Raw genomic sequence first — 21566 nt, forward strand, 5'->3', positions numbered from 1 at the left:
ACTGGGGCTGCTGCTACTGGCAGTTGTGCAGATGGCGGTGCTGACAGCGATGCAGGTAGCTGTGCTGCCAGTGGTGGTGGGAGGCTCCAGCCCTTCCCCCGCAGCCTCGGACAGCTGAAATGCCATGGCTGGTGTTGTTTGCCCAGATGCTGCTCCAGCACCAGGCACCAGATCCATTCTGCCTGCGTCGTCTGTGCCTTTTTCATTGCCCTTGGCAGCTGGTGTTCCCTTCCTGCCCTTGGCAGCTGGTGGTGCCTCCTTGCTTCTGGCAGCTGGTGCTCCCTTCCTGCCCTTGGTAGCTGGTGGTCCCTTTTTGCCCTTGCTAGCTAGAGGTGCCTCCTTGCCCTTACTAGCTGGTGGTGCCTCCTTGCCCTTGCTAGCTGGTGGTGCCTCCTTGCCCTTGGTAGCTGGTGGACCCTTCTCGCCCATGGCAGCTGGTGCAGGCACACTGGCAGTGCTGACGGGTGTCTCCTGGGAGCCTCTCACACCTGCAGTAGCTGCAGAAACTACAGTGGCTGTGGACTGGGTGGCTGAGGTGCTGGCCTGGGTTCTGCCCACCCTGGCCCGAAGTGAAGGATGGGGGGGAGGGACAGGGAATAGGTCAAGGGTGGAGAGGAAAAGCCTTTTAGGGACACTGGGGCTGGAAGAAGGTGAAGATTTGGGAGTGAAGGAAGAGGGCGTGGTTGTAGGAGGTGTCTGCTGTGTTTGGGTGCAGGTGCATGGGCTGGATGCTGTCGTGAGGTGGATGGCTGTTGGGAGTCTGAGTGCTTGTGTTTGGGAGGAGGGGGCATGGGCACAGTAGGAGAGGACACAGGGGACGTGTGTATGGATGTCGGGTGGTGACTGCCAGTGAGGCGCGTGTAGTGATTGGCGCGATGGTGATGGAGGTAGTGGATGAGGATCTAGTGCATGCAGGTTTGAGTGGAGACACTACTGGGAGGATGGTGTGTCTGCATCTGTATGGTGCTTGTGTGAGTGCCTGTGGGATGAAGTGTGGTGCTTGTGTTTGCCTGAGCCACTTCTGTGTGTTGATTTGGGTGCATGCTGGTCTGAAGGTGTGCTTGGATAAGTTGGGGTTGAGGGGAATGGGACTGCGTATAGGAAGTTGGAGGGGGAGGCTAGAGACAGGGACAATGGCTGCCATCAGTGAATTGGCCAGAGCCTGGAATGAACTCTGTTGGGCCGCCACCCCAGAGTGAATGCCCTCCAGGAATGCATTTGTTTGCTGCAAATGCCCTGCCAGCCCCTGGATGGCATTCACTATGGTTGACTGCCCAACACAGAACGGGAAAGAAGCTGAGGGGCTGCCTGGAGGGTGGTGCTGGTACGGGGGTGGCGGCTGTACCTGTAGTTGGGGTGGGCACAGAGGTGTCCGCCACCACCAGGAAGCTTCCATTTGAGGAGGTGTCGCTGTCCGAACTGTCCCCTCCAGTCTCCGCCGTGGTGCTCCCCTCGCCCTCCGTCCCACTGGGGCCCTCACTGTCGGTGGATTCGGCCTCATGGGGCATGTGGGATGCAGCTCCCTCCATCGCCTGTGCCTCTGCTCCTCTGCCAGATGATGCTAATGCACACAAGGGCAGGGTGACAAAACAAAAAGGGGGGGAGAGACAGAGGATACACTTGGTCAATGCCAGCAACAACACCACTGTTGGTGTACACAACAAACAGGGAACAGCCCTATGCACTAGGCCATGCACTACCAGTTACAATGCTAGTCACCAGACCATGGGGTACAATGCTTAACGCCAATAGCGTCACACCTGAAACCCACAGGACCCTGCCCAGTAGTAGATGCCCACTAGCATTTTTGGAGTTGGAGTGCATCTGAGCCTGCCCATCCTGGAACCTACCCTGCCATGTTCATCCTGGCCTAGGGGCACCCACCGACCCACATCCCCCACCCATATAACACCTCAACACGTGCAATTTCATGATTCTGAAACTGTACTCACCCCCTTGTGGCTTCTGTGATGCCTTCAAGCGTCCATTCAACTCCGTATATGCCACCACCAGGTTGCGGAACATCAGGGGGGTCAGGGTACAACAGCACCCCTTCCTAGTTGGGAGGCCATCGTCAGCTGGGGCTCTGCCGTCTTCCTTGCCCAGCGGCGCAGGGCCTCCCACCGTTTGTGACTGTGGGTGCTCCACCTGTCAAAGACCCCCAGGGTCCGCACCTCCTTAGCAATGGCATGCCAAACACCCTTTTTCTGATGGGTGCTGACCTGCAGAAAAAGATACATAAGAAATGGCATTAGTCATACCGTCCGGCCTGTTACACTCATGGCCCACCATATCCCTCCCATCCCCTTATGCACAGACATTGCCCACCGTACATGCAGCACTCTGCCCAGGACCCCTCAGGCATCCCCCTAAATGAGGCTTACACACACAGCACTCCAAACGTTCATGCCCCATGCATCGCGCTCACAGTGTACTCACCTGTTGGTCTGGGGGACCATAAAGTAAACAGTACTGGGGTAGGACCACATCTACTAGTATCTCCAACTCCTCAGAAGTTAAGGCAGGGGCCCTTTCCCCAGACACTCGAGCCATGGTCACTTCCAGACACAGGTCACAGCAGCACTTGCAGTGTAGGTCCTCACCTGTTAAAGGTCAGGTAGCAAGTGAGTGAACAGATAGAAAATGGCGGTCACGTCCGTGGCGGTGCATACCGTCACCGCCGGCGTACATCACCATTGACTCATGGAACCCATAGGCCCCAATGATAACCAATGAGGTGTTGCACAGCGGTTGTCGACCGCCTACCGCAATGGCGCACAACGTCAGCCGAATTACCTCATTTCCACTTGTCCCTCCTCACAGGTCAGGCAGCCGCCATTTCAGGGGGGAACAGGCCATGGCACCTAACTGCGTCACAGCAGACATAGGCACATCAACGGACCTACACGCTCACATACTGTTTCTGTCACAAACTGCAAGGCATTTTACTCTGAGGATATCTTTGAATATGACCATCTGCTCACCGTTTTTCACCCTGGAGTTCAACCGCTGAGGATGAATAGGAGATGGAGACATACCCCTGTGTACAGACCCCTGGTGGACCTGGCGACAATGGAGGACAGGCACATTATCCTAACCTACAGACTTGATAGGGACACAATCCAAGAGCTGTGTGCCCAATTGGAGCCAGACCTGATTTCAGCTATCTGCCACCCCACTGGTATCCATCCTCTTGTGTAGGTCCCCTCAGTGCTCCATTTCTTGGCAAGTGGCTCCTTCCAAGCAACAGTGGCCATGGCAGCAGGGATGCCACAGCCTATGTTCTCAAACGTGCTGACCAGAGTGTTGTCAGCCCTGATGAAACACATGCGCAGCTACATTGTATTCCCCCAGGTGGAGGATTTGGCCACAGTGAATGCTGACTTCTATGCACTGGGACATATCCCCAACATCATTGGTGCTATTGATGGTACACATATTGCCTTTTTCCCCCTCCAGAAAAATGAACAGGTGTTCAGAAATCGAAAGAGCTTTCACTCTCTGAATGTGCAGTTAGTGTGCCTGGCGGACCAGTACATCTCCCATGTCAATGCAAAGTATCCTGGGTCTGTGCATGATGCTTTTATCTTGAGGAATAGCAGCATTCCATATGTGATGTCTCAACTCCAGCGTGTGGCTAATAGGTGAGCCCGCGGTCCCCACCCAGTGTCTATTAGTATATGGGTGTGGGGTTGGCCATAAGGGTGAGTGTCTGGCTAACAGGTATCCCTCGATATTTACAGGTGACTCTGATTACCCTCAACCTCTCATGACTACTCACCCCAGTGAGGAATGCCAGGACAAGGGCAGAGGAACATTACAATGAGGCACATGGGCAAACAAGGAGGATCATTGAGCGCACCTTTGGCCTCCTGAAGGCCAGATTCCGGTGCCTCCATCTGACAGGTGGATCCCTGTGCTACTCACCCAAGAAGGTGTGCCAGATCATCGTTGCATGTTGCATGTTGGCCTTGAGACGCAAGTGCCTTTTCTGCAGGAGGATGAGGCTGGAGATGGTCGGGGGCAGCGGTGTAGCCTGTGGATGGTGACGAAGAGGAGGCAGAGGAAGAGGATGTGGACAACAGAACAACTGTAATTCAACAGTACTTCCAGTGACACACAGGTAAAGTCACTGTAACTTCACCTTCCATTGCAGTTTTGTGTTGGACATTGTACATGGCAGGCTGATTTTCCAAATTCTATGGCCACTTACTGTACCCTTTGGCATCTCTATTTTAAGATATCTGTGCCCCACTCTGGCTCCTGGTGTGTTTACTGCTGCCCACTACAGGTCATACCTATGTATACATAACTGTACAGTTGAATTGCAATGTTTACAGCTTGTTAAACTAATACATATTGCAATCAATTGACAGACTCCATACTTGTATTTGTTCCAAGGGTGTTTATTTAGGTGTTAATAAGTGAAGAGGGAATTGCAATGGGCTGGGTTGCTGATGGAGGAAAGTCCAGGATAGAGTTCAGTCTATTGGTATCACAGGTGCATTGTCCAAGGGGGCATAGGAAGGGGAGCAATGGCAGTTCAAGATGGACAGGGTGACAGAGTGGGACACAAGGGAGACAATCAGGAGAGTCTTATTTCCTGTCGGGCGTCTTGGCAATGTTCTCTGGCTTCTGCCTGGATCGCAGGGACCTTTTGCGTGGTAGTGCAGGGGGAGGGGTGCTGGTGGCCTGTTGTTCCTGTGGCAGGGCTCCTGTCCACTGGCGTCAGTGGAGGAGGAAGGCTGTTCATCAGTGTGGCTAGAGTCAGGGGCCCGTTGGTGTGCCACTGCCTCCCTCATGGTGTTGGCCATGTCTGCCAGCACCCCTGCAATGGTGACCAGGGTGGTGTGGATGTACTTCAGGTCTTCACTGATCCCCAGGTACTGTCCCTCCTGCAGCCGCTGGGTCTCCTGCAACTTGGCCTGTATCTGGCCCATCGTCTCCTGGGAATGGTGGTGTGCTCCCAGGATCCCTGCAAGTGCCTCATGGAGAGTCGGTTCCCTGGGCCTGTCCTCCCCCTGTCGCATAGCAGTCCTCCCAGCTTCCCTGTTGTCCCGTGCCTCTGTCCCCTGAACCGTGTGCCCACTGCCACTGAACCCAGGTCCCTGATCATGCTGTGTTTGTGGGGTTGTCCTTGGGTCCCTGTAGTGGTGGACACACTGCTGATTGACGTGTCCTGGGGACAGAGGTATGGGCCCACTGGGTGGGTTCTGTGGTGGTGTTTCCTGAGGGGGGAGGCTCTGTGGTGGTATGGGAATGTGCCTGGGTAGCCGACTGTCCAGAGGTCCTTGATGGGCCAGGTTTGTCATCCTGATCCAGGCATGCAGAGCTGCTGTCATCACTGTGGGCCTCTTCTGTGGGGGGACTGGATGTTGCAGGGACCTCCTCTCTGATGATGTTGTGTGGGGGTCCTGTGGGTATGTGAAAGCAGTGTTATTGTTACTGCATGTGACATCTGTGCATGGGTATGTTTACCCCTTTGGTTGTTATTACCAAGGCAGCTTTGGCTTGTGTGAGTTGTGATTTGGTTGGCTAAGTGATTGTCACTAGTGTGCATGCTGTGGTGATGGGTGTCCATGCAGAGATGTGAGTGGTGTACATGCATTGGTGGTGCATGCAGTGCTGGTTACTGGGATGGGTGGATTGTGGTGGTGGGGTATATGTGAGGTGGTAGGGTGATGGGGGTGAGGGTAGGTGGGGGTATGTGATGGCATGCAGGTAGGGGGGTGAAAGTAGTAAAGATTTGACTTACCAGAATCCAGTCCTCCTGATTCTCCTGCCAGGCCCTCAGGATGCATGATTGCCAAGACTTGCTCCTCCCATGTTTTTAGTTGTGGGGGAGGAGGTGGGGTTCCACCGCCAGTCCTTTGTACAGCTATCTGGTGTCTTGCAACCATGGAACGCACCTTCCCCCGTAGGTCGTTCCACCTCTTCCTGATGTCATCCCTTGTTCTGGGGTGCTGTCCTACGGCATTGACCCTGTCCACGACTCTCCGCCATAGCTCCATCTTCCTAGCAATGGACGTCTGCTGCACCTGTGATCCAATTCGCTGTGGCTCTACCTTGATAATTTCCTCCAATATGACCCTTAGCTCCTCCTCAGAGAACCTGGGGTGTCTTTGTGGTGCCATGGGTGTAGTGTGAATGGTGTGTGTGAGTGTGTGTGGGGTGATGTGTTGGGGTGTGTGCTGTGAGGTGCGTGGATGGTGTTCTGTGGCTCTGGTTCTGTGGGTGCTCCTGGCGTGTCTTTCTCTCTCTCTCTGTTATAAATTGTTTGTAGTGGTAAAGGGTTGTGGGTAATGTGGGTGTGTGTTTTATAGTGGTTTGTGGGTGTGGTGTGTGTATGTGCGTCACATGTGTGTAGTTTGGATTGTCCAATGTGGTGTTGTTTTGTTAGTGTGTGTGTATTTTGAGCGCCGCGTTATGTACCGCCAATGGTTTACCGCCGTTGAATGTCCGCCGCGGTGATTCGATGGTCATAATGCTGTGGGCGTATTTCTGTTGCCGTAACGGTGTGGGTTTTGGTACCGCCAGTTTATCACTTACCTTTGGGCTGACGGACTTGTGTGTGTGTCTGTGAAGAGGTGGATTTCTATGTGTGGGTCATAATACGTGTAGCGGTATACCGCCGCGGTCGTGGTATGTTGGCGGCAGTCAGCATGGTGGTAAGCGGCACTTACCACCAATGTCATAATGAGGGCCTAAGTGTTCTCAAGAACAGAGTAAACAGTATTTTGATGCTAAACACAGGTGTAAAGAACAGGACATCAAAATTGGTGATTTGGTAAAGGTTAAGAAACCTGGTTTAATTGGCAAAGGTTGTAATCGATTTTCAGATCCTCTTAGGGTTGAAACAATTTACTGTAATTCAGCTTTGTTGAGCAATAGAAATGTATGGCACATGTCGTATTTGTCTGTTTGCAGTAATGTTGGTTCTGTTCCAGCAGAGAAGAAAAAGAAGGAAATCCGTCTGGAACACAAAGAATGCAAGTTCGACTGGCTGATGGACTGGAAGAAGACAAATTATTTTGACTCTGGACATTTGACTAATTAACAGTCAGTCACGAATAGTCAGATGGAGAACTCTGCTAAGAAAACTAGCAGATGTGGACATTTGGTCAAGAAACTAAGCAGATTTCGCCGCCCGCCAAGCGGGAACCGCCAGAAGACCGTACCGCGGTCAAAAGACCGCGGCGGTCATTCTGGGTTTCCCACTGGGCTGGCGGGCGACCGCCGAAAGTCCGCCCGCCAGCCCAGCGGGAAACACCCTTCCCACGAGGAAGCCGGCTCAGAATGGAGCCGGCGGAGTGGGAAGGTGCGACGGGTGCAGTTGCACCCGTCGCGAATTTCAGTGTCTGCAAAGCAGACACTGAAATTCTTTGTGGGGTCCTCTTACGGGGGCCCCTGCAGTGCCCATGCCATTGGCATGGGCACTGCAGGGCCCCCAGGGGCCCCACGACACCCCATACCGCCATCCTGTTCCTGGCGGGCGAACCGCCAGGAACAGGATGGCGGTATGGGGTGTCAGAATCCCCATGGCGGCACAGCAAGCTGCGCCGCCATGGCGGATTCCCATGGGCAGCGGAAAGTCGGCGGTACACCGCCGGCTTTCCGCTTCTGGCCGCGGCTGTACCGCCGCGGTCAGAATGCCCGGCGGAGCACCGCCAGCCTGTTGGCGGTGCTACCGCCAACCTCCGCCCTGGCGGTATTTACCGCCAGGGTCAGAATGACCCCCTATGTTTGTAGTGTATGAAGTGTTTATTTTGTTTTTTCCTTTTATTTGTTTTTTTTAGTTGGGTTGGTTGAAATGTAAACTTGCACTTGTTTATTCTTCTCTTGTTAAGGGGAAGATGTGTTGCGGTGCTTAGTAAAATTGGCATTCAGCCTATTGTTTTGTCACTGAGTTTGAGCATAGCAACTGGGGGGCCAATCTAGGAACTCGGGAGGAGACGGTTGAGAGAAGCTGTGGTGAACGGATGGCTTCGCTGTTATCAGGGTCATTTCATTTAATGGAACAAAGCTCACTATTGATCTTACCTGAATGGGTCCTTCATAACAGTAGTTGAGCAACAAGTGTTCAGTAGTAGACAAAACATAGTTCAGTGGAGTTGAAGCACAGGTTATGCCTTTCATTGTTTGAACTGCCTCTCACACTGTGTGGCAGCTCAGGGAAGATGTATCACAAATCAGTAGTGATGTCACAACAAGACTCAACTAGACTGCAAAAAGAACATTGTTATACATTATATTCAATTTGTCATTTTGTGTTAGAAATCATAGTAACATAAATATAATACTGATTGCCTGTAATAAACCGAGCAATGCAATATAAACACTGTACCATAAATGTCTCCTCACTTCCTAAATTATAAGGGATTGAACATTTCAGAACAAAGCGACCTGATAAGCTATGTATCTCTTTAACTGCTTAAGCAGCTGCTGCAGTTCTGTCCAGTGACCTGCACTCTGAGCCTACTGTGGCAGCTAGTCCTGCAACACAAAACTTCAGCTGTAAACAACTGCGACAGTAGAGTACTGATGTAATTTCCTATTACAGGTGAACGTTGATGGCATAACTTAACTGTAAGCAGGAAATTAAGTACAAGTATATAGATGGTTATTAAATGCTTCCATGTATGATAAGCGTCATAGCTCGCAGGGAGCTTCTGTGTTAACAAGAGCAGACCTGAGGAATCTGCAAAATCAGGAGGTGGCCTCCAAAAGACAAGAGTTCTGTGGGAACAAGTCCTTAGTTCTTACTGGTATTTTCCTGGATCTAAGGTCTAAGTATTTCTATATTGTTAGGTAACGCCATGGACCTCAATTATAGACAGTGAGGGGTAATTGTTGCCTGGTATTGCCCTTGATGCTCCTGGTTGCAGGTATTATGAAGGCTGTAGCAAATACAGAAAGAGAAAATTGGCCCAAAGAGATCAGCTTATTGTTTGTAGTTTCTATCCTGTGTCTGTGGCTGAGACCTTCAGCTGCAAATAGCAGGTTTTTAAGACATTTCTAAGGTGCTAAGGATGGGGGATATTGGTATACCCTGTGATGTAATTGGGGGTAAAAGAGTGCCTGATGTAATTTAAGCTATCCTTGCTGTTTCTGAGAGAGTAGGGTCTTGAGTGGTTCCAATTATCTAGAGTGTAACTATTGTGTTATGGAGGACTCTCGCAGAGATGATTAGCATGAATATCAGATTCTAAATATTTTCTTTCAGTGCTCTGATGTAGCAGTAGTGGGAAACTCATAAGGAAGTTCCAGGCTGCTCTGATAGGGCTCTCTGAGAGACTCTGCCCACAGTACCAACTCTCTGCTCTGATAAACAGAAGAGAGCACAGAAGGGAGTGGTGAAGATAAGATAAAGAAGGGGGAGGAATGGGTGTAATGAGGCCAGAAATGTATTTTACATTTTAGACAGTGAGGCGATGCCATGATATTAGGGCTTCCCCATCACTCCTCTGTCTGCCCTTATGAAGTCCTTGAAAGCATGAGCTAGTGATTTGGGGGACAATACATAACATAAAATAGTAGATTGGTAAAAAGTGAATAACATGAATCCTTTTTACCACTAGACTCTGAATTGTATCATAGACAACTCAAACTTTTGTTATGTTGTCTAATTGATGTCACTCAGAACTCCTTGGTGAAAAACATCCCTATCATTCACTGTTATCTATGTATAATTCAATATACTGTAGTAGAAAACAGAACACTAGTCCATTGTGTACTCACAACTCAAAACAAGCTAGACACATCTAGATATGGTCTAAAGGTGTTCAGTATACCAATAAAGGCCTTTGTGTACAAGTTTGCCAAGTTTGGACTTATGTTGCCAGTGTTGGTCTTGACCTAATATTCAGATACTATAGTACTCTGAGAATTATTGTCCCACTGCACAATACTGCCATGCCATTAGTTTCAGTGGATACCAAATTGCAGATGGTAGCATTTTTCTTGGTGTATTATCCCTCACTCTGCTGCAAAAACGTGCCTTATATACTGACTCTGATTATTGTGATCGCATGACACTGACCAGCACCTTCAGCCTAACATTAGTTTCAGAACACCTGTAAAAACATAATAGAAAGCAAAATTATAGGCCTTAGTGAAGGTACAAAAAGAGGCGTTGAAAAAATGAAGGTGCACATAAAGGTAAATGTGATCCATACAGAGTATTTTTCCACCTGGGTCATGGATGAAAAGTTTGTTTTAAATTCAAAACTTCATACTTTGACCCTAATTCCATAATTCCATTCATAATTTATTTGAGACTTGAGGGAACAGAAATTGTAGCTTAAAAGTGAGTAAGTGGTAGTTTATCTATTTTCGCGGTTATTCTGTTATAAAATAAAGAGTTCTAATGCATTTATCTGCTAATATTATTCTATTGATTTGTTTCTATCCAGATACACTGGAAAGAGCTCAGTGGTGGAGTGGGCAGTTTTTCATCTTCAGATGCAGTCACGTAACAAGGCGGATCTCTTATTCAACATTGGAAACTTTGCCAAAAACAACCTTGTTAGTATCCTAAATCAACAGGTTTTTCGTTATTGCAGTTTTGAAAACTGTCCATTTGTAAGTCAGACAACTCTATCATAACACAATGCTGCAGTCATAGCTTGTATTTATGTATTAATACATATTTAGCATTACCTTCACAGTATTTGATAGTTACTAACAGTGGCAGCTGGTGACATTTGAAAGTGCTGGGGCATAAAAGTGTAACAATTGGGTATATGTGTTACATTGCAAGACTGAAAAGAGCACAAGCCAGACCAACAGAAAAGACGTTTGGGGGATCTTCACCAGAGAAAGTTTTGAAGAAAACAGTGGCAAATGGTACATTTTAAAGCACATTCAGAAAGGAAGAAAGTTTATGCAGCAATTCTGAAAGTGTAGTGATGAAATATTTAAACACATTAAAAAACTTCCCCATATCTTACTGCATTACCTATATTTACAAGTTACTGTAATGTGCAACTTGTAAAATTAGAAAGAAGTATATTAAAACTATGGAAATGTCACACATAAGAAATCTGAAGACTTGGCAGCAAAAAATAAATAGTTTGACTGCCAGATAGGGCAAAACCTGCTATTCACAGCAGATACACCTCTGGCAAGAATGATTAGGAATGAGTTATGACCAGCCCATAGGGAATGGAATTCGTTGATACAGTTGAGCTATTGATGTTGAGCTGGAATGTAGTCCTGATGAAGTTAGTAGAGTGAAAGTGAACATGCACAATGATACACATTGCTAACAAATGGAAACCTGGTCTTGAATTTTAGATGGCGACATTTACATTTGAAACATTTGATTTTGCCTTCTGTAGGTTCATAATTGTCAATTAACAATTACAACCTCACAAAAAGCAAATTCACTTGCTTAAGATGTGATAATCACCGTCTAAAACTCAAGACAGCTTTCAGTCAGTTTTTCAAGGCCTTGCTGCATTATTCCTGTTTATTTCCGCTCCACGCAGTCCAGCAGGCAGCAGTCACCAGGGAGGAACACATTTCAGCAATTTATGGCTCCCCAGCAATAAAACAAGTAATTTACAGAGCTTTTGGTTGCAACAAAAAAAGGTTCGCTGGGTCGCACAAATACAGGACATCGTCCCAAGCATACATGCAAATGAAATCACTTAGCTTCCCAACCCTCCCCAGTCTGTGGGAGCGTGTCCACTGTTCATTTACTGGTTCAAAACACAGAGATCACGAGGGATGGTGGTTTTGGGGGTGCCCCAGTGGTTGTTGTATTTCATTGTGTTTTTTGCTAGCACACTGAGTCACAGCAGCTTGTGCACCCGTGTTCTATACGCCGGGTAGCTGGAAGCCCCCCCTATCTGTCACGCAGCTGGTTACAAGAGAAGTTGCCTTCTGAAAAGGGCACCACCTGCTACACTTACAGGGAGGTTCCAGCTATGCCCATGCAAATGTGTATTTTTCCATCTAAATCCACCAACACAAACTGCCTTTCTGTCTGTAGCATTACAGTCAGAGCCACCAACCTGGAACAGGGAATCCAGGTTTGAGTCTCATCTACGACTCTATATCCTGCGATTCTGAGTAAATCGCTTAACCTCTCGGTGCCTAAAACTATCTGGCGTTGTGTAGTACAAACACTCTCATGTATTTCTCGTGTGCCATCAGTGCTGCCTCAGGAATATCAAAGGACAGAAACCTTGTCAGAGCAGCAGTGTACTCGGCGATGGTCATGATGTAAACGTATTAACATTTTTCTAGCTATCGCGTCAAGAATTTTAGATTCAATTTTTAAGGACACGGAGGCGAGGATTATGCTTCTCTTCACTTTACTGACAAACACAGCAGCCAATAAAAGTGTAACAATTTAAAAAACCACAAGTCCCATGAGCCCCAGACCACCAATCATGGCTCGATACCATCCATAAATAGCCTGAACGCTATAGTCCTTCCTCTTTCTTTGCGAAAACAGTTCAAACATGCATTAACTTGCAGAACTTAACAGCGAACTCTCTCCGGGTCCTTTGAAAGGATCCCAAGACGTTGGAGAATTTAACTGCACTTGCGGTAATCCACTGGAGAATTTCACGAAGTTGTGTTGGAGGCTCCTGAGTGAGACAAAAAATCAAACTAATATTGAGATATACCTTGGGAGGGTATTTCATACACATTTTATGCTATAACAACTTAACATTTAAAACACCATTGCAATAAAATGTGCATAACGGGTGGGATAATCCTCGCCTCCGTGTCGTTAATAGAATCTAAAATTCTTGACGCAATAGCTAGAATTTTTTTTATTCTATGTCAGGAACGGAGGCTTCGGATTATGCTAGTTTAAAGTCTATTCATCTATTCACTACTTCTGACACTACATCAACAATGGGTTTGTGATAAAAAACCTTGAAAGTGGAATCATTTGACCAGTTTGCTGCCGCCATAATATCCTTTAATCTGGCTCCAGTAGCAAAGGCTTTCGAGGCCATGGCTCCTCTAACTGAGTGAGCTCCAAAAACACTTATATCAATACCAGCTTCGGCCAATAACCACTTGACCCAACGAGCCAAAGTTGCTGCAGTGACTGGACTAAAAGGCTTTTGTAACGAAATCAATAATTGCCCAAAAATATTCTGTCTGAATTCTCTTGTGACATCTTCGTAAACTTTCAAACACTGAACAACACACAGTTTCTTATTGTGTGGGAAAGAGGGGTATGAAATACATTTAGATGAGGTTTTTGTACGTCTAGAAATGGAAAAAGACACTCCATCCGGATTAAATACTCTTCCTGATAAATCCAGAGCTTTAAGATCTGAGACTCTTCTGCAGGAAAGCAAACACAATAGCATTGTCAATTTTGCAGATAGTTGTTTGCGAGATAAGCCTTCATTATCCGGCCAATTTCTAAGGAAACGTAAGACAATGTTAAAGTCCCATAAGGAAGTATATTTCGGTTGAGGGGGTTTTACCATACGAATACCCCTAAGCAAGTTGCAAACTAAGGGATGTTCTCCTACCGGTTTCCCTTGGATATGAGGGTGGCCTGCAGAAAGGGCTGAATGACAATTATTAATTGGCCTATATGCCAAACCCTGGGAGGCCAACTCAGAAAGAAAATTGGCTATGACATGAATCTCTGACCCCCGGGGATCCAAACTCCTTGTATTGCACCAACGTACCCACTTCCTCTAGGCTTGCTCGTATCTTGTCTGAGTGGAAGGGGCCCCAAGATTGGGATAAGAAAAACATTGCCGATTCCGAAACTCCAGGCACTTGCCACCGTCGCCTGAAAGTCTCCAGGCCATTAGGGTTAACAATCCCTGCAGAATTAGAGGGTGAAAACTGTTCAACGGATCCGTGAGAAGATCCACAGACCATGGGATCTTCACCGGAAGGTCGCATGACAGGTTCATTGCAGAAGGCAACCAGGGCTGACCACTCCACAATGGAGTTACTAGAATGATCTCCGAGCGTTGGCGATGCACTTGTGCCAGGACGTGAGGAATCATCACAAAAGGAGGGAAGGCATAAAGATGCTCCTTCAGCCACAACTGTAGGAAGGAATCCGTCCCCTTCGCCTGAGGGTCCAGCCTCCAACTGAAGAAACAAAGAACCTGACAAGGAATCAGACATGTCCACCAACGAAGTTGGAGAGCTTGAAAAATGCGCGGATTGAGCTTCCAGTCGCTGCCATCTCGAAGGAATCGAGAGTTCCAATCCACAGTTGTATTGGTAATGCCTGGAATGTATTCTGCCACCACCGAAATCTTCTGACTGAGGCAAAAGTGCCAGAGTTCCTTCGCTATCTCTGCTAGGAGACAAGACCTGGTTCCCCCTAGGCGATTGATGTACCTGACTGCGGAAACATTGTCCATCCGCAGAAGGATACAACAATGAGCCCGGCAAGGGGCAAGGGATTTGATGGCAAACGATCCTGCAAGGAGTTCCAGGCAGTTGATGTGGTATGCTAGCTCCCCCGGAGACTAGCGACCCCCGGTCACCACAGGGCCGCAATGTGCTCCCCAGCCCCAACGGCTGGCATCTGACTCTATCACCACATCCGGACTGGAAGGAAAAATCGCTCTGCCATTCAATGCATCCATGTGGTCTAGCCACCATGACATCTCTGTCTTGGCTTCTTCCGACAGAGGAATTAGCTCTGAGTATTGAAGGCCTTTCTGAAGGTGGAGAATCTTCAATCTCTGAAGGGCTCTGTAATGTAGGGGGCCCGGAAAAATCGCCTGAATGGACGATGCTAAGAGGCCGACGAGGCGCGCAAACGTCCTTAATGATATAGTCGGAGAGGCAAGCACTCTCCTCAACTCTTTCTTGATCAAATTTCGTTTGTTGATCGGAAGAATTAATAAGGCTGCCAAAGAGTCTATTTGGAACCCCAGGAATTCTACATTCTGAGATGGGGTTAGACAAGACTTCTCGGAATTTATGACAAACCCGAGGTCTTGGAGTAACTGCATTGTCCAATTTAGGTGAGTCAGAACAAGATCTCTGTCTTGGGCCATAATAAGAATGTCGTCCAGATAAATAATTAGGTGCACTCCTCGTTCTCTTAAAAACTGTACCACTGGGCGTAAGAGTTTGGTGAAACACCAGGGCGCTGAGGAGAGGCCGAAGGGAAGAACCCTGAACTCGAACCAATGGCGACACCATTGGAATTGTAGGAAACATCTGTGAGGGGCAAAAATTGGAAGTGAGAGGTATGCGTCTTAGAGTTCCAGACGTACCATCCAGTCCTTGTCCTTTAAAAGATCTCTGAGGAGGTGGATGCCCTCCATCTTGAAAGGGCGATACACCATCCAAGAGTTGAAATGCTTGAGGTTTAGGACCAATCTGGAGCCGCCGCCCTTCTTTTGGACTAAGAAGATTGTGCTGGCGAAGCCTCATGGATGAGGAGAGGACTGTAGCACAGCTCCTTTTTGAATGAGAGAGAAAATCTCTTCTTCTATAAATTTGCGATCTGCGAGGGAAAAAAGGAGAGGCATAGGAGGGTTTGTTTGCCTCGGGCGTAAAACTCTTGTTGGAAACCCTGAACTGTCTGAAGAACCCAAGGGTCCTGTGAAATTAACTTCCAGGCTGGGAGAAAATGCTGTATCCTGCCCCCCAATATGACCTCCCAAGGAGGAATAATTCTCAACTGAGCTTGAGTTGTCTTGGTTGGAGTTACCTCCACGATATCCTCTGGAGGATCGACCACATCCCCTGTAGCGATTGGGGTAGAAGTTGTGTTGGTCTGAATAACTCCCACGGTTACCCTGAGAGGCGTATCTGGAAGCCTGATATTTTCGGCCTGACACTCGGCCCCTGAAACGTCTGGCCCGGATAAAAAGAGCGTTGTTGAATACCTTTTTGATGTTGGACTGGGCTTTGTCGAGGGCTGTAAAGGTAGCAACATATTTGCTCAAATTGGAAATAAATTTATCTCCAAAGAGCATACCATTGGCCAATGATCCTGCCTCATTAGTGGCCAACTCCGCAAGTTTTGGATCCAATCGAATGAGGAAGGATCGTCTGCACTCCGTTGACATGGCGCAGTTGGCATTGCCAAGCAGGCAGATTGCTCTCTCAGCCCATTGTAATATCGCCTCCGTATCTAACGGGGTCTCCGTTTCTTTAGATTGTATAGCTAAATCTAATATTTTTGTTAAAGGACCGAACACGTCCAGTAATTTGCCCTGGCACCCTCTCCAGGCACGATCTAGACCGTTCTTTGGGTCTTTGGCGAATTTCCGGAGAAAGGTCGCCATGCTGGGGTCTAACTCGGGCGTGTCAGCCACTTTGACGAGGAGGAAGGGGCGAGGGCACTCTGACCTAAGGGTGTTGCGTACCTCCTTCTCAAAACTTCTGCGTAGCCTATCTTGAACGTAATTGGCAACCTCCTGCTTAGGAATCCATTCAGTGGAGCGAGGGTGGATAATATCCTCTGGTGAGAATAAAAGATTCTTGCCTTGTGGTGGGTTGACCTCAGGCATATTATGCTGCGTCTTGCGTTGCTTTTTGCGCGGTTGGGGATCAGCCTGCGAATCCTCTGAGTCTGATTTTGAGGAGGAAGGGTCACGGTAGCTGGAATGAGAGGATTGCAGGAAGTTAGATGGTGAATCTTGTAGAGGGGGAAAACCTCCATAAGCATGGTCACGCAACACTGAGGTTGCCATTTGCGACACAATTTCTGCAGAAGAACTGCCCCCTGAACGTTGTAGGTGAAAACCCACTGTTTCGCCGGGGTCCCCCGATTGTAAGCAAGGTTGTTGACTACTCTCGGCCAAAAATTCCCTTTTTGCAAAATTAGATAGAGGTTGGGTAAAAGGTTTCAGGGCCTGAATTGGCACCCAATTCACGGAGTCTTGCACGTGATGACCAAGTGCCTCCACCAGTCTTTCCTCCATTTGATGCTCTGAGGGCATCTACTGCAGCTCTCCATACTGCTCATCATCATTGGCGTAGTACGCCATATTAAAGTCCCTGGTAATGGAGGAGTTAACAGGGGGGGGGCAAAGACCCAGCGCAGGTGAGTAAGATCTATATAGAACAGCTATTAGCTGCACAGCAGGTAATTTTTTTGTTGTGGGGGGAGCCACCTGCTTATCAATTCAGTTTCCTGACTGTGTCAGTAAAATATATATTTTACAACATATATTTTACAATGCCCCCTGAGCAAGGCTCTATAGGTATTTTTGCAGCCCCCGTCGGGCGATAATGGCTGTAAAATTAATATTTACACTCCGATTCCCACCGAGGCACACGCGCTGAGAAGCCGGTCGTGAAAGAACCTCCGACCTTCTCAGCGCGCGTGCGCGAGCATGGGAATAGAAAGAGGACAGCGTCCTCTTCACAGTGAGCGCGAGCTCACCGGTAATAGCCTGCTCCCACTCCACGCCGGCAGGGATAAGGAAAACAGCAATATTAATAAAATAAACAGTTTTAACGCTGGGAATCCTAATAGGAACAAAAACGCTTGCCAACGCGCTCACGTTCGAGTTGAAAGGAAGTATAAATTACAACAAAAACACAAGCACGAAGTGCGCGTCACTTATCTGGCTGCTGGAGCAGCAAAGAAAGAGGAAGGACTATAGCGTTCAAGCTATTTATCGACAGTATCGAGCCATGATTGGTGGTCTGGGGCTCATGGGACTTGTAGTTTTTGAAATTGTTACACTTTTATTGGCTGCTGTGTTTGTCAGTAAAGTGAAGAGAAGCATAATTCGAAGCCTCCGGTCCTGACATAGAATGTGCTGCACCTCAGCCACTGTTGCCTCGCCTATTCTAGTGCCAATGTTGTGCTCTCTGCTCTGCTAGTGTGATCCGAACCTAAGCCGGAAGGCCTATGTAGCATGGAATTGTCCCCCTCGGCTTAGAGGCGGTCTGTGCAGTACGGAGGGAAAGGGTCTGAAGGTCCTTCAGATCCCCCCTGAAACTTCTGAGCCAATCCTTGTGCTGTTCCCAGACTATAAACAGAATGACAGCAGCACAATGATTGGCTGGGTCAGGGGCTGCCATCGTTCCTTTGTAGGATTCGGGTTGTGCATGTAGTCCACCCCAGGCTCCTATCAGTGCAGGTAGGTGAGGGTTCAAGTGCGCATGTTAGGCTCAACAGAGCAAGGCACCCGTCCACCTACATGCGCATTTCACCTCAAGGAGGCCCAGCTATGCGTGTCACTGTCATGCTCACTCAAACTTTCAAGCTTTACCCCCACCCTCATCCATCTCCGCCCGCCCTCACTTCACTTGACAGCTGCAAAACGGTAAACTTTCCTCAGGCCATGCCACGCACTGCTGCGGCTAATAAAAACATTTAAAATGGGGTGTTGCCCCTCTGACCCAATGAAGAAACCACTGCTGGTTACTAATGTATAGTATGCCATTCATTTGTCAGATAATTCAAGTAAAAGGTTGTGCCATCAAGTCGGCTCAGGTCATTGTTCTTTTTGGTGCAGTGCATAAAAGGATAGCTTTTGACATTTCCAGCATAGAACACGTAGAACACTATGCTAGTAAGCAATGCATAAAAATCATTCACTATTCTATCATGTAAAACTGTACATAGACATTTTGGGGGTTATTCTAACTTTGGAGGAGTTTTAATCCGTCCCAAAAGTGACGGTAAAGTGACGGATATACCACCAGCCGTATTACGAGTTCCATAGGGTATAATGGACTCGTAATACGGCTGGTGGTAAATCCGTCACTTTTCCTTCCCTTTTGGGACGGATTAACACCTCCTCCAAAGTTAGAATAACCCCCTTTGTTTCTATAGTTAAAGAGGACAAAGGTTTTATCAAGTTCAGTGTACCGTAATTGTCAAAATCTGGTAACAAATCTAGTAATTATTCAAAGAAAATAACGCAACTTGTAGCAGGTTTATCCAATCTGGATCAGTACTTCCTGTACACCAAAATCATGACAAGAACGCTTTCAAGCATTCATTCAGCAATTGTACTTAGTCAATATTTGAAAATATACTAATATTTTCAGCTACCCCTGTAATCTCAAATTTGAGAACACATTTGGGGACCCACAGTGAAGAGAAGGGCTGCTGCACCCCAATTGTGATTGTTGAGGTTGTCTGCAATAGCGTCCTGAGGTTGGTTCTACTTTGGGTCTGAAAACTGGGTCATGTATTTCCTTTCCACTCTTGACTCCCATTGCAAAGTCCAAGGCATCTCAAATAGGTAATATGGGGGGTGGGGATTGGGTAGAGACTCAGCACCCAAGTACTCACATAATAGATGTGATAATGTCATGCCCAGCCCAATGCTTGTCTTTTTAGAAAAAAGATAAGTATTTTAATCATAGCAGAACTTAATATGGTATAAATATAACTCTATAGGGATGCACTACCGAGAACTACCGGGTTCTTTACAGAGGGAAAACATGGAAGCTCAGGAGCAGACTCACTTTGTTCCAGTGAATCACCTTCCTCGCATTCTGTGACCTGAAGGTCAGTCCCTGGTAAACACCAGTTTAGTTATTGTGCAGGAACAGCTATGTTCATTAAATTGCACCACTAAAGGTTCACAGTTAGTGTCTCTCAGTACTTGAGATTATTAAGTTTGAGTTGGCCAGTGGATGGGTTGAACTATTGCACTCACCAGTCCTTGTTTGGGCAACCCCACCTCCTCTATGTCGCCAACCTGTTAACAACAACTCCATGGAGACTCCATCTCTAGCAATCTGCTCCACTAGTTGTAGAGGAAGGATCTTCCTCCTTTGGTCTATAGCACCAGCATAATTGCAGAAGTGCCATGAAGTTAAAGTCAGCACCAGACATCTGTGTCTTTCTCTGTGATGGTCTCCAAATTAGCCTGTCTTGTGGCTGGATACTGGCAAATTGGATGCAATCTCACTTCAGACAGACTTGACTCAGCAATCAGGCTGGTAGACTGGGGTACTTGGGACGGTTCACTGGTCTTGTCAGTGCTCTTCCATGTTTCTCTACTCTTTCTGGGACACATCTCATGCCGGGTTCGATAGCTGTGTTCTCTTCCATGGGCAGGCAGACATGGCTTCACCTCTCCCCTCTAAGCAGTCAAGCAGCTTTCAAGGTTACTGGCCGGCCCACAGCTTTTTCCAGCAAGACGTGTGGAAAGCAGGTATTGTCCCCTCACCTTTGGAAGACTGGCTCCCGCCAATACCAGTCCTCAAACACAGTAGCTGTTTTTCTCAAGCAGTGAGCAGCTGAAACTGGGGCACAGGTGGGAAGTGATGGACCCACTTTTATATGGTATTCTCAGTCAAGGGATACAGAACCACTGTCTGGATTTAGAAACCAGTATGTCATGCATGTCAGGTGTATTTCTTCAAAGGTGCACCTTCATCAGTGATGCCAAGTTTTGTGGTGATTAGTTAAGGTGGTACAAAGAAAAAAGGGGGGTCCCAAAACAAGTTTTTTCACCAATGCATTGTTCATAGACTTACTATACATTGTGGAGGGACCTTTTTGTCATTTGATCGAAGTTAATTCAGTAGTTTTTAAGTTATAAGGAACAAAACCTTAGTGGTATATTGGGCCACTGTTAGACTTTTCATCCTTGACATGGTCTTCCTTAACTTTTTGCCTCTGTTCCCCAGGTTGTTGATGTGTGCTGTACTCTGATTTTGCTGTTATGTTACTCTGGGCACTTTACCACTGCTAACCAGTGCTAAAGTGCTCCTTTACAAAATGTGTATGTAATTGGCTTTTCCATAATTGGCATATTTGGTTTACTAGTAAGTCCCTAGTAAAGGGCACTAGTGGTGCCAGTGCCTGTAAATCAAATGCTACTAGTGGGCCTGCAGCACTGGTTGTGCCATCCACATAAGTTGCTCTGTAATCATGTCTCAGACCTGCCACTGCAGTGTCTGTGTGTGCAGTTTTACCTGTAAATTCGACTTGGCAAGTGTACCCACTTGCCAGGCCTAAACTTTCCCTTTTCTTACATGTACGGCACCCCTAAGGTAGGCCCTAGGTAGCCCCAAGGGCAGGGTGCAGTGTTTGGTTAAGGTAGAACATATAGTAATGTGGTTTATATGTCCTGACAGTGAAATATTGCTAAATTCTTTTTTCACTGTTGCAAGGCCTGTCCCTCTCATAGGTTAACATGGGGGCTACCTTTAAATCTGATTAAAGTGTAGATTCCCTTTGGGAGCGGATGGACATGTGGAGTTTGGGGTCTCCAATCTCACAATTTAAAAATACATCTTTTAGTAAAGTTGATTTTAAGATTGTGCGCTTGAAAATGCCACTTTGAGAAAGTGAGCATGTTCTTGCTTATACCATTTCTGTGACTCTGCCTGTTTGTGGATTCCCTGTCTGGGTCAGTTTGACAGTTGGGCTGGTTGCACCTCACACTAGACAGTGACAGTGACACAAAGGGAGCTGGGGTGTAGCCTGCATATTCTGATGAGCCATCTGTGCTAGGAGGGAGGGGAGGAGTGGTCACTCACACTTGAAAGGGCTGTGCCTGCCCTCACACAATGCAGTCTCCAACCCCCTGGTGAGTGTCTGGGGCCTGGCCTGGGCAAGGCAGGATTTCACATTCCAAAGAGACTTTACTTTGAAGTAGGCCTACTTCAAAGGAGAA

General features: G+C 47.6%; 1 protein-coding gene across 1 annotated transcript in view; it reads left to right on the forward strand.

Annotated features, from left to right (window-relative positions):
* Window positions 1-21566, forward strand: part of LOC138246379 (cyclic nucleotide-binding domain-containing protein 2-like) — a 1069494-nt gene that overhangs the window by 26701 nt on the left and 1021227 nt on the right. The window contains exon 3 of the mRNA XM_069200950.1: window positions 10413-10524. Coding sequence (XP_069057051.1) covers window positions 10413-10524 — 112 coding nt within the window. The remainder of the gene's footprint in view (window positions 1-10412; window positions 10525-21566) is intronic.

The sequence above is a fragment of the Pleurodeles waltl genome, chromosome 1_2 (assembly GCF_031143425.1).
Source record: "Pleurodeles waltl isolate 20211129_DDA chromosome 1_2, aPleWal1.hap1.20221129, whole genome shotgun sequence".
Taxonomy (NCBI): Eukaryota; Metazoa; Chordata; class Amphibia; order Caudata; family Salamandridae; genus Pleurodeles; species Pleurodeles waltl.